The following is a 12,116-nucleotide window of genomic DNA, read 5'->3' on the forward strand; positions in this document are numbered from 1 at the left end:
AGCTGCCTATATGAAACCTGACGTGTGCTGCTAGACTTCTGTGGGGGCAGTGAAAGCCTGCCCATTTTTTCCTCATCAGCTTTAATCTGGATAATGGAGACACACACACTGCAACTGGTATGTGAAATTTATTGAGGAATACCCCTTAGCTGTTACAAAACCCTCACAGTACATTTGTTAATAAATATGAGTATTATAGTAATTGGATGCTGATGCCCAATTAAAAATTCCACACACACACACCCCTATTTACAGAAGAACCCAGTGTAGCCCCGGGCACATGTTCAAGATAACACACTTAATTTAAAAGGTCCTGATTAGGGTTGCAATACTACACTTACTTACCTGGGAGTAATTCCCATTGAACTCAAAGGGGCTTACTTCTGAGTACACAAGTATAGGATTGCACATTAACTCACTAAGAACAGCTGTCACCTCTGTCCTGGTTCTGCACCCAGAACTGTGAACCTGAACAAGAAGCCAGATGTAAGAAAGGATCAAAAGAGCAGGGGGCCCCCAGCACCTGAGCGTGTAGAACAAATAGGCTCTGTGCGTGTCCGGGGATGACCCATCCACGTTCGGCGGTGCTCTTGCATATGTGTCCCAGGCTAGCATTGTTCTACAATGCAACACCACTAGAGGAAGAGGAGAAGGAGAAGCTTAGAGGATACTCTGGAAAGTAAGGAAAGTTATTTCATGCTGTTGCTAGACTGCTTCAAAGAATTCCATGTGGGGGTCTGCCTTTGTTGACTATTCGGAAGCTTTGGCCCTACAGAATGCAGCTGGCAGCCCAACTCTGGATGGAGGTGGCTTGCCAAGAACTGATGGTTTTTATTGCCATTTGACAGAAAAGGGCAACAGAGATGAAAAGAAGGAACAAACCCAAGGGTCACCTAGCAAGTTTCTGTGGCTGCCTGCACGTGGTTTTGAACCCAGGTCTTACAACACACTAGGATTGCTTTAATTGTTTTGTAAACCACCCGGAGAGCTTTGGCTATGGGACAGTATAGAAATGATGATGATTGTCTTTTTTGCTAAGTGTAAGCCGCTCCGAGAGCCTTTTTTGGCTGAGGAGCGGGGTATAAGTATGATAAATAAATAAATAAATAAATAATAACAACAATAATAGTTCTACTTGGAGTCCTGTACACAGAAAACTCTTTGTACCTTGATTTGGATTAACTGCTGCCCTGGTTCTGTTCTCACAAGCATCAGAATGGATTAGGATCCCCAATTGATAACTCGTAACACTTGATGGTTGCTACATAAATGCTACCTCAATCATCCTCACAACAATCCTGGAAGGTGGGTCAGTATTATCAACCCCATTTTGCAGCAGGTGGTGAGGCTGAGGATCACCCTCTTCTGAACCTTACGGTAAGACGGGGAAATTAAAGCGTGTTATGAAATGGGTAAGAAATCCATACTCATAATGGCTCATCCTCACAACCACAGTAGCTAGAGAAATGATGGGCCCTCTGAGAGGTTTCTCAAAAGTTGAGATCCTCTGGCAGTGGCAAATATCACACTGCCAAGTAATCTTCGTTTCATCTGTCTGCCTTACTCCCAACCTATTCCTGAAGAGGGGTTAATTCTATCACTGTTCTTTTGGGAGCCATACTTCTCTGTGGCACAATCACCCAAAGAGGGCACTGCTCACTAGCTAGCTAGTTGTTGGACTGCTTGGTGACACATTGCATTATTCAGGATTTGTAGTAGCAATCAGGCCTAAGTGTGGACAGTCAACCACCATTACAAAGAAGAGCCACAGTTCATGGCAGGGACCATGCTTCACATGTCTAAGAGGCCTCATGTTGATTCTCTGACTTCTCCATTCCACGTGATTTCAGAGAGCAGGACTTAGCGCATCTGCCAATCTGAACCACAACACAGGGCTAGATGAACTAAAGATCTCCTAAGACATTATATCTTCGGAAGACAGGAAGGAGAAAGCTGGTGTCAAGGAGAGGGCATAAGAAGGCACCTGTCTTTTGCTGCAGAGCCTACAACTAAGCATGGTCTGTGTAAAGAGGAATCACGTGCTCAGGATGCTCTGCCAATCCTGCTCCAGACCAGCACACCTAGCCACACAAGTGGCTCTAATGCTTCTAAAAATCATCCAGAGGTGTGCTGCAGCAGTGAGGACCCCTTGCCCAGTGGGAGAGCACCTGCTTTCCATGCAGAAGGCCCAGGGTTCAATCCTGACATCTCCCATGTGAAAAGAAGAAAGTATTAGGTCACAGATGCTTGGAAAGACCCCTCTCTGACTGACAGCCTGGCAAGTAGCTGCCAGTCAGGAGACAACATGGGGCTTGTTGGACAACGTCACTTGAGCTGGCACAAAGCAACATCTGATGTCCCTCACTGCTATTTGGGGATTGAATCAACAGCTAAAGAACTTTTTGTCTTCCAGACTTTCTGCCTGGGCCAGCAGTATCATGTGGTGGAGAGAATGCAAGCTGGTATAGCACAGTGGATGAAAGGTCTGGTTTGGATGTTAGATGTGAGGTTCAAAGCCCTGCTTTGCCATAAAAGCTCACTGGGTAACCTTGGGCATTGTCAGACTTTGCAGCTCATTTATAACTTTCAGAAATAATCCCCCTACTTTCTAGGGCTGTTGTCAGAATAGCAGGGAGGGGCAGTTCCTATAACCCATCCTAAGCCCAGCCCTGGAGATGGACAGGAAGGGGCCAAGCCAATCAATAACAAAGAGGCAGCCATATTTATGGAAATACAAAACTTCCCAGGGTGGGAAGATGTTTCCCCACATGGGACTGCCATTTTGCAATCTTGCCCTCCCAGACAGCTGGACTCTCGCTTCAATCTTCTACCGTCTCAATCTACCTTCATTTTCATGACATTTTCTACTCTACTGAATATACTTTTTTTTCTTACCAAATCAAGGAAATGGGGAGGGACATAGCCCAAGTCCCCTTTCCCTCATGAACCAAGAACTGGGCAAAAGGAAAGGGGCCAGACACCCAACTCCCTCCCAGGGCAGGGACTAGGGTGACACAATATGTACATGGGCAGCATCACCTCAGCTGCAGTTGGAGAGTAGGACAGGCATGGCATCGCCAAAGTTCTCTCTCTGGGGGTTGATGGGCTTGCTGGGACAGACAAGCCCTTTGTTATGTACAATGGCCTCTCAGCACTGGGGGTGTGGATGGCCCTTCATTGTCCTCTAACATGGCGTGGGGAAAAAGGTGAAATACAGCGTTAGACGTAGGAGGTTCCGTGCATGATAAAGAGACTCTCCCTGCTGCAAAGGAACCCAGTCCGCTTCTAGGAATGTGCGCTCCACCCTCGGCATGGTCGATGCGCTGCTTGGAACCACCTCCTCTGTGCCTGCTGATGCCTCAAAGAGAAATCCTTGGAGGCTACCAGTGCTGCAGAAAGAGTTTGGTGGCTCTGAGGCCTCCTGTTCTGTAGTTCACTACAAGGCCCCTCGCAATGTCACTTGGCCTAGGGGAAGAAGGGGATCTCTAATGGCCAGGAGGAAAGAAAGCCATGCAGGCGCTGCAGATGGCTGGCAAGAGCTTCCCTTCGGTATCTCCAGGAAGGGCCCATCAGAGTCTCCATTGGACTGTCCTTTTTGAGCCTGCAGCCAGTGACGGCACCCGGATGTCACACCACGGTGCTGACCGAGGGGTCTGAGAGGTTGAGCTGCCCAGTGATGTCTGTGGGATGATACTGCTGCAAGAGACAAACAGACAGACAAAGAGGGCAAGGAGTTAGGCAGGGCTGGGCCAGGCCGCCGGCTGACGCAGTCGAGACGCATGCCCCTATGGGAGATCGCTCAGGGATGATGCAATGGCCGCAGATCTTAGAGGCAATCAAGGCTTCCATGGGGAGCTGGGAATCTCTGCCACTCACCTCTGGTGAGAGCACGTTCTGCAAAACGTGGCACCTGCCTGTGCTTGTCTCTCTTCCAGGGTAGAACCGCAAAATGAACAGGCTCTAGGAAGTGGTTCAGGCCAGACCAGGGGGTCGGGGGAGGCAGGTTACTTATTGTTGGGTGGCCTAGCTGGGGCAAAACGTGGACTTCTGCCCACCGCCCTGTAGCCTCCTTGCCCTTGGAGTTTGTGGCATGTTCCCCCCTCCCTCCTAGTTCCAGCGACCTAGAATTTGGCTTCAGTGGCAGGCGAGTAAAGAAATGCGCAGCTCAGTTGTTCAGTTTATGATAAATTGAAAAGACAGTTGTTAAGGTGAAGATGCCAACATATGTCATGTGTTAGAGACAAGGCCTGTGATTGGGTCTCTGCTGTCCCTGCCGGAGGAGGGTTGGTGCTAGCCCCTAGGAAAGGCCAATCAGTTTGCTCCGCATGTTTTGGTCATTGCCCTTTGCTCTCTGCTGACAAGCCCCTTTTGGGAGCGACATGGCACCCACCTCTGCTGCTGCTTTACCTATGCCATGTAATTTAGCTATTTATTTTTACATTCTGAACCTGTAACTTTAAAACAAAATTTCAAGCAACCGTCACTCTGCCCCATAGCGATGGCTTGTGGCAAGAATACACATAAGAAGGTTGAGTATTGTGTCGGATGCCCCATGGGCCGTGGTTGTCAAGGGCTCATTTAGATCTGAGGGCCAAAGAATGCTGTTGTTGCAGTATTATTATTATTATTATTATTATTATTATTATTATTATTATTATTTATCCTACTGGGCAGAATCTTGTAGCTGACACAGACCAGCAGCACGTGAGATATCCCAAGTGCAACAAGCATGCCCAACTGCAGGCCACTGACTCCCCAAGCCCACTTTTAGTGTCGTTTTGTGGTTTCTCGCCAGGTGGCAGAGTTTAAGGTTGCTGTTCCCAGGCCTGGACCTCTCTTTGCCCTTGGCTTGCACCTTCCCAATCTCCCTGCCGTGACAGCAGAGAAATGCATCATCTCTCAGGGATTCCCCGGAGGACAGGGAGGGAGACACAACAGCATCTGGTGGCCCTTTTTCCACGCTACACTGGAGGGCCAACCAACCCCCTCCTAGTTGCTCCAGTGACAGTCCTGGAGAGGGATATGCGAAACTCCATCTATTTCGGACCTACTCTCTCTCTCTCTCTCTCTCTCTCTCTCTCTCTCTCTCTCTCTACTTCTGGACATCCAGAGGAATGTTCACACCTGTTTCTTCCCCACTCACTCACCTGCCTCCAGGCCCCCTCCCCATGATCTGCCGGGCCCTGCCATTCCCCCCCTTCACTTAAGTTGTGCTGTCCCTGCCTCAGCCCTCACATTCCCTGAACATTACAAACCCCCCAAATACAGGACTTCGGATACAGGACTTCAGATACAGGACAAAAGTGAATGAACATTCAGGACAAGAGCCCACCCTGTGCTGAGCAGCTCCTGAAGCCGGGGTTTCTCTACAGGGCTTATCTGCAGCTCACGGATTCTGGGCGTGGTGACATCGCGGGGCTGTCTGTAGGGAGCAGGCGCATCAAAGGGATTGTCTATTACAGAGGCATCGGCTGCTGTTCCAGAGTTAAAGGCAAAATCGAGTTTTGCAAAGAGCATCTACCCTTGCCATGATGCCCAAAAGAACGCCATCTTGCCCACCCAACAAACCTGTAGCATTTTGCCCTGGAGAAGACTGAGCAACCCATGAAAAATGTTACTTCCCCATCCCACCCAGTACACACACGTTCACTTTATTCACTCAGGACTGGCATTTAAAATGAACCACTTTTAGGCTGCCTGATGTGTCATGATGGTCCCAAGATGGCAGGACCATACTACGCAACTGGGCCTACTTCATAGGCACAGGACCCATTTTCTTGCCACAGGTAAAACTTGTGGGTCTGTGCTGACTTTGCCCCTGAGAACACAAGAATTGCCTCTGGAAACAGACCCAGGTGGGTCTATCTAACCTACCCATGGAGAGCCAGTAGCTTTTGAAAATCCACAAGCAGGCCATGATGTGTATGATCAACCACTGTTGTTTGTCGTCAGTATGCGGCACTTAGGAGAGCATTAAGCTAATAGTCGCTGGTAGGCTTGTACTCCATGAGTTTGAGTAATCCTTATCCAAGCAGTGAATTCCCCAAGTTAATTTCATGTTGTGCAAAAACATACTTTTCGTTTGTCAGCCCAGAACCTACCACAAATCAATTTCACTGGCTAATCTCAAGTTCTACTATTACAAAGGAGGGAAACTTATTTATGAGACTTCCATTGTATGGTTCATGCTTTTATAATAATAAGGAAGCACGTCACCAACTTTATTGATTTGGCTAGTGGGATATCAGTTTCTCTCTCTTTTTGCTTAGAAATAGTACCTTACACATTCCGGAGCTTGGTTCGTATGGCACCTTAAAAACAATTAATCTATGTCTCAAAAGGGAGTGACAGAGAAATTGATGTTTTTGAGCAGAGCCACACAACATGATTCACCGAACTCAGTACGAAACCCTGTAGGAAAACTCACCATGAAAACTGTTTTTGCCATCTGTCTGGGACTGCAAAAATGGATGGCGGAGGTGGTTGTGTGGTGGAAGTGGTTGTACAGAAAAAGGAGGAGAGCTGCCAGAATGTGACAGCCCAAGACTTGTGGTCTGGGTTCGGCTTGGTGGGATATACCACTTGTATGCTCGAACCTGGCCTTTAATGGCTTATTAAATCTAGAAGGGAGAGGAAGTCCTTCTGGATCCATGAAGTTGTAAATGCCTCATATTGAAAGAGAGAGAGAAGATCTCCAGCTTCTTTAGAAAAAGCCATAATTTGACTGCTCCTGAAGAAACCTAGCCTGGATGTTAACAACCATCATCCAGCAGTTAACAGCCCTTCCAGCCATGGCCAGCCAACTTCAGTCACGCTTCGGCTGCCCTGTGGGATGACTTTTGCCAAGAAAAGGAGAGGGGGAGTGTGACCCTGTTGATCCCCTTGTACCTTTCAGCAGCTTTCAGGACTGCCATTCATGGCCCCCCTTCTGGATAGGCTATTTAGGTTGCATATGGGAGGCACTGCTTTGAAGCAGCTCTACCCTTTCTTGGCCTGGATTTATTTATTTTATTTATTTCATTTTTATACTGCCCAATAGCCGAAGCTCCCTGGGCAGTTCACAAAAATGGATGGCCGTTACCAGAAGGTGATGCTGAGAGATTACCACTTGGCCCCTTGGCGATCATGTTTTTGGGCTTTGCAGGGTTTTATTATTTTTCCCCGCGCTGTTCAACAGCAACATGAAACTGCTGGGTAAGTTCATTAGGAGATTTGGTCTGAGGTACCACCAGTGTGTAGATGACACTAGAGGCAATTCCTCTTTAAGGCCAGTGAAGAGCCAACCTCCTCTCCCTTCCTCCCCAAGATAGCAAGTGGTTCACAAATTGTTTGCTACCAGAAGTTTCCTCCCAGCCCCCCTTACTACTTCTGGTAGTGCCTGGCTGAGGATTGCAGGTGCCTCTGAGCCTGCCTGCCCTCCATTTGCTCTTTTGCTAATAAATGAAGAGGCAGCAGGTACCCCTTTCCTTCATCTGCAGCAGGTAATGGCAGCTTCTGCACCAGGCAGGTCTTGGGGACGACTGCATTGCCTGGACACCACATATGTGCAATATGCAGTCCCCACAGCCACTCAGTGGAATGAAGGATTAAATAAAGAGGGGGCATAATCACCACCCAGAGCCAATCAGCACACATTTAATAGGCACAGCAACAGTCTAGTAGAGAAGAGGAAGAAGAACTTTTACTTTTGTTGCATTCTGCAACACAGACTAGCCTGTGAGTGAGTGCAAGATAACTTTAAAAAATTAAGCCTGTTATTTTTTTAAAAAGAATTGTGTGTGTGGCCAGTGCCACGGCTAGTGCCTGGGGGTGCCAGTCAGCCCAGATAAACTGAAAGAAAGTAGCAGCAAGAAGGTAGGATTTTAATATATATGGGATATCTTTCCTCTTATTTTATTCTCCTATTAATCTTGGATTTTTTTGTTTGTCTGCTTATTCCTTTATTTTTTAGGGGGAAAAATGGGCTTTGGCTCTTTATTTCGTTCTCTTTACAATCTCTCTTTTTGAGTTTTTGTTGTTGTTTTGACTTTTTCTTTGAAATCCCCCCCCCCAAGCCCTCCCTTGCAAAGAGGTTTAAGTTCAGGTGCATTTCTCAGTTTCCCTTTTTTGTGCAATAGATTACTGGAACAGACATATGTAGGTTCAAAGGAGTGTTCTGATTGCCTCAGCCTTCTGTTTTCAGGCATGATCTTAATGTTAAGTTGCCTTAGTTTGCCATATCTGTGCAATGGGATCTTGCTGCAAAGCTACAGTGACCATATGACCGGATTTGCCCGGACATGTCCGGAAATGCCGCCCCAAGCAGGATCCGGGGGGAGATTTCAAAATTACCCCAAATGTCCGAGGAAATTGCCGTCCCATGGCTTATCCAGGCTTTCTCTTGGCCGGTGCAATCACCGTGCTGGGAGGGGTATGGGCCCAGAAAAAACCCGAATGGCTGAGTGGGCAGGGCTGGAGGATGCATCTCCAGCCCTTCCCAGCACCATCCGGGGCTTGTTTGCTCTCCGGCAAACACCAAGCCCCTCCCCTTTCCTCTCGTCACGCTTTGACGAAAGCAAGGGGCGGGGCTCACTTTGCTCTTTGTCCTGCGTGGATAAGGCCTGGTGCAGCCGCCGGAGACGGGGAATGAACACTGAGCCCCTCCCCTTCCCTCTCATCATGCTGTGACGGGGGCAACGGGCGGGGCTCACTTCGTTCCCCATCCCACGTAGCTAAGATCTGGTGCCGCCACCAGAGATGGGGATTGAACAAGGAGCCCTGCCCCTTGCCCTCATTGCAGTGTCCTGTATTCTCAGTGAGGTGGCCACTCGTTCTCTTTCTAAACTCCCTTCAGGGAAAAACGTCATTCTACTGGGTGAGTGGTCCCTCTCCTCTTCCGTTCCTGTTTGTTTTGCTTATTTGTTTGTTTTCCCTCCACTCCCAGCCTTTTACTTATTAATTAGACGGCTGGACCACTTTTCAGTGTTGTTGCATTTAGGATTTGGGGCGTGTGAGCCTCCTTCCCCGGCTCCGCCGCTGCCGCCCACCGCTAACACCCGAGGCTTCTGCGGGGCCTGCGCTCAGCTTCGCCCTGCGCAGGTATGGGAGGCCGCCGCCATGCCCCCTCCCCTCCCCTCTAGGGGCCGCAGGCCCTGCACTTCTCCAGGGGCGCAACTGCTGGTCGCGACTCCTGCCTGTAGCAGGGGGGAGGGGTTGCTCGGGCAGGGCCCAGCGGACCAGCAGCAGAAGCACCAGCAGCATCGCAGCAAAGAGGTAAACAACGCGGTCTGTCCTCCTTCTCCAGCTGCTGCGTGCACGTGGCTGCCCAGGCCTGCTCTCCTGCCTGGGAGTCCAGCAGCCCAGCCAGCCATTCTCCTCCCCAACTATCCTCAGCCGCATGGTGCACGTGGCTTGAGCTCCCCGGGCCTCTTCAGCAACCCAGGGCTCCATTCCCCCAATGCATGCTTTTCCTGGGAGTAAGCCCCATTGAGGGGGTTGGGGTTACTTCCGAGTAGGCGCGCAAAAGCCAGCTGGGGTCCTGTGCGCACTACTGACCTTGGAAATGCTGCACACGGAGGATCTGGGTCTCTCCTGGGCTACTTATAGAAAATTTTGTGGTGGGGAAAAGATCGAGGGAAGCTGTGAGGAGGTGAGCGTTGGTGGTAGCTGCGTGAAACAGGCTGAGGGAATCAGTCTTCTTCTGGGGAAGGGTTGAGTGATTCCAGCCCAGAAAGCCAAAATTGAAATTTGTGGCAGTCTCCTCCTCGTGGGTCTGGCAGGATATTTTGGGCTTCTGAATTCTCTACCTTTTCCCCCTTTTAGTACTTAAACCTATGCATGTTCAGACAGAAAAAAGCCTTACAACCCAGTGGGATTCTTCCCCCCCCCTTTCTGAACATGCACCCTTAGAAATGTTATTTATAATAATAATAATATATTTAAAATGGCATTTTAGCTTTTGTTCCAATACTTGTAAGCCTCTTATCAAACATGAGTTATGGGGCAGACTTAAAATGTAAGAAAGAAATAGCCTTAAAATGAAATTGAAGAGACCTTTTAATATTAAACTGTATTAAGCAGCCACTAAGGAAAAGATTCACTTTTTAAAACAAGAACTTTAATTTTGGAGGATCTCTAGGCACTCTGGAAAAAATTCATTGACCACTGTTTGAGATAGTAAATTGAAAAGAAAAACTGCTAAGTGTGAAAAGTTTATTAAGTTTCCTTCCCTTGTGCAGCCAGTGGTATTATGTCCTTGCTTTGACAAACAAACAAACAAGGGATAAATTGTATACTGCCTAAGGCTGTAGTATTCAAATTTAACTTGATTAATCATATTGACTTCAAAATTATATTTTCTAACGGTGCAATCCTAAACCTGCTTTGTCAGAAGTCAGCCCCATTGAGCTCAATGGGGCTTACTCCCTACTAAGTCTATTTAGGAGCACAGCGTTAAGACTTGTTTTAATTGTCCTTATCCACCCCTGCATTGCCAAAACTGCTAGATTATACGCAAAATAAAAACATATATGATCTCACTACAGGACAAGGAGGCAGACTGCTAGAAGAACATTGTACTCTGCTCTTTTTCTTAAGAGGGAGTTTAAACTTCACTCTCCTAACAGCAAACCCTTGTGACATAAGTTTTTGTTCCATTTTCTCTTCATATTCTTATGGATAAATTGCTGGAGGAGAAGGCTATCAATGGCTACAACCCTGATGATTACGTGCTACCTCCAGTATCAGAGGCAGTAAGCCTATATACACCAGGTGCTGGGGAACATGGGTGGGAGGGTGCTGTTGCACCATGTCCTGCTTTGTTGGTTCCTGATCAACAGCTGGTGGGCCACTATGTGAACAGAGTACTGGACTAGATGGACCCTTGGTCTGATCCAGCAAGGCTTTTCTCATGTTCTTAGGCTTAATTCTATTTGGGCCATTTCTCCCCACTGTACCCTACATGCGTAACATAATAAAAGGAAAACAGAATAGTTCTTGAACAGCTGAATCGATCAAAGTTGGTGATTTGAGGTGTGTGTGCAAGTCGCTCGCCTTGCCTAGGGCGCAAAATAGTCTGGCACTGGCCCTGCGTGTGAGGAATGCTTGCAAGGGACTGTGTTGTGTTTGTAGGTTGTGCAGAACGGAGGCAGGGCGCAGACCTCAGAGGGGAGCAGTACAGCCCTTTAAGGGTCAGTTTTATACTGTATGTGGGATGAGAGTGGAGCGCATGGCAGAGGAAGAACTGAGGAAGACACTTTGCTTCCTTCTTTTTTCCTCTCACCCTTCCCAAAATCGTTGCTGGTGCCGCCCCTGCCCCCGTCATGCAGGAGCTTATCGCCAGCGTGGATCACATCAAGATCGCGGTGGAGCAACAGCTCGGGGCGCAGCCGCTGCCCTTCCCAGGCATGGACAGTATGTCTGAGGGAAGGAGGGAGGGAAGGGAGAGCCCAGGCATAGCAGACCTGTGCACTGATCCACCACCCTACCAGGCTTGGGAAACACTTTTCTTTCCTTTTAATTATTAATGCTATGATTCTCTTCCTTTCGTTAGTTTAGGGCGTGATCCTATGTCGGTTTAGACAGGAAAGAAAGTCCTACAGCTCCCAGCATGCCCCAGCCAGCATGTTTACTTCTGAGTAGACATGCATGGGGTTGCACTGGAGGTGGATCTTTGGTCTCACGCAGCAGGGCTCTTTTTAGGGTTAAGGTTAGAACTAGGTCCAGGAGCTTGTGCTTTTGCGAAGTCAGCTTGAGTTAGGGTGCAGTCCTATAGACAGAAAAAAGTCCTACAGCTCCCAGCATGTCCCAGCCAGCATAGATGGCTTGGGTATGCTGGAAGTTGTAGGACTTTTTTTCTGTCTGAACAGGCAGAGGATTGAGCCCAAGGATGGTAACAATATATGTATGTTAAGGTTCCTTTGGGCAAATAAAAGAGGACGTATTAAAAAAGGGAAGAGTGGCATGAAGATTGCAACCCTAGTTACTATTAATTTATATATGCATATACCCTGTATAGGTTGGTCTCAAGGTGGCTTACGTCTGCACAAAAGCAAAACATAGAATATCAGAGTGGAATTGGCACCAAAGTTACAAAAAAAGCACCAAAATACAGAGTCCAGACAGGGGATAAAGTCTCA

At 48.1% G+C, this 12,116-nt stretch overlaps 1 protein-coding gene across 7 annotated transcripts in view; it reads right to left on the bottom strand.

Moving 5' to 3' along the window:
• Positions 1-1,116: 1,116 nt before the first annotated feature.
• The window catches only part of GRIN1 (glutamate ionotropic receptor NMDA type subunit 1), an 89,136-nt gene continuing 78,136 nt past the window's right edge, over positions 1,117-12,116 (bottom strand). For 5 of the 7 annotated variants that reach the window (XM_063144448.1, XM_063144442.1, XM_063144443.1 and 2 more), the window contains one exon: positions 1,117-3,696. In XM_063144448.1, the coding sequence (XP_063000518.1) occupies positions 3,628-3,696 (69 nt within the window). In that variant the 3' untranslated portion in view covers positions 1,117-3,627. The remainder of the gene's footprint in view (positions 3,697-12,116) is intronic. The other 2 variants (XM_063144444.1, XM_063144447.1) reach the window with 2 other exon arrangements.

The sequence above is a fragment of the Elgaria multicarinata genome, chromosome 19 (genome assembly GCF_023053635.1).
Source record: "Elgaria multicarinata webbii isolate HBS135686 ecotype San Diego chromosome 19, rElgMul1.1.pri, whole genome shotgun sequence".
Taxonomy (NCBI): Eukaryota; Metazoa; Chordata; class Lepidosauria; order Squamata; family Anguidae; genus Elgaria; species Elgaria multicarinata.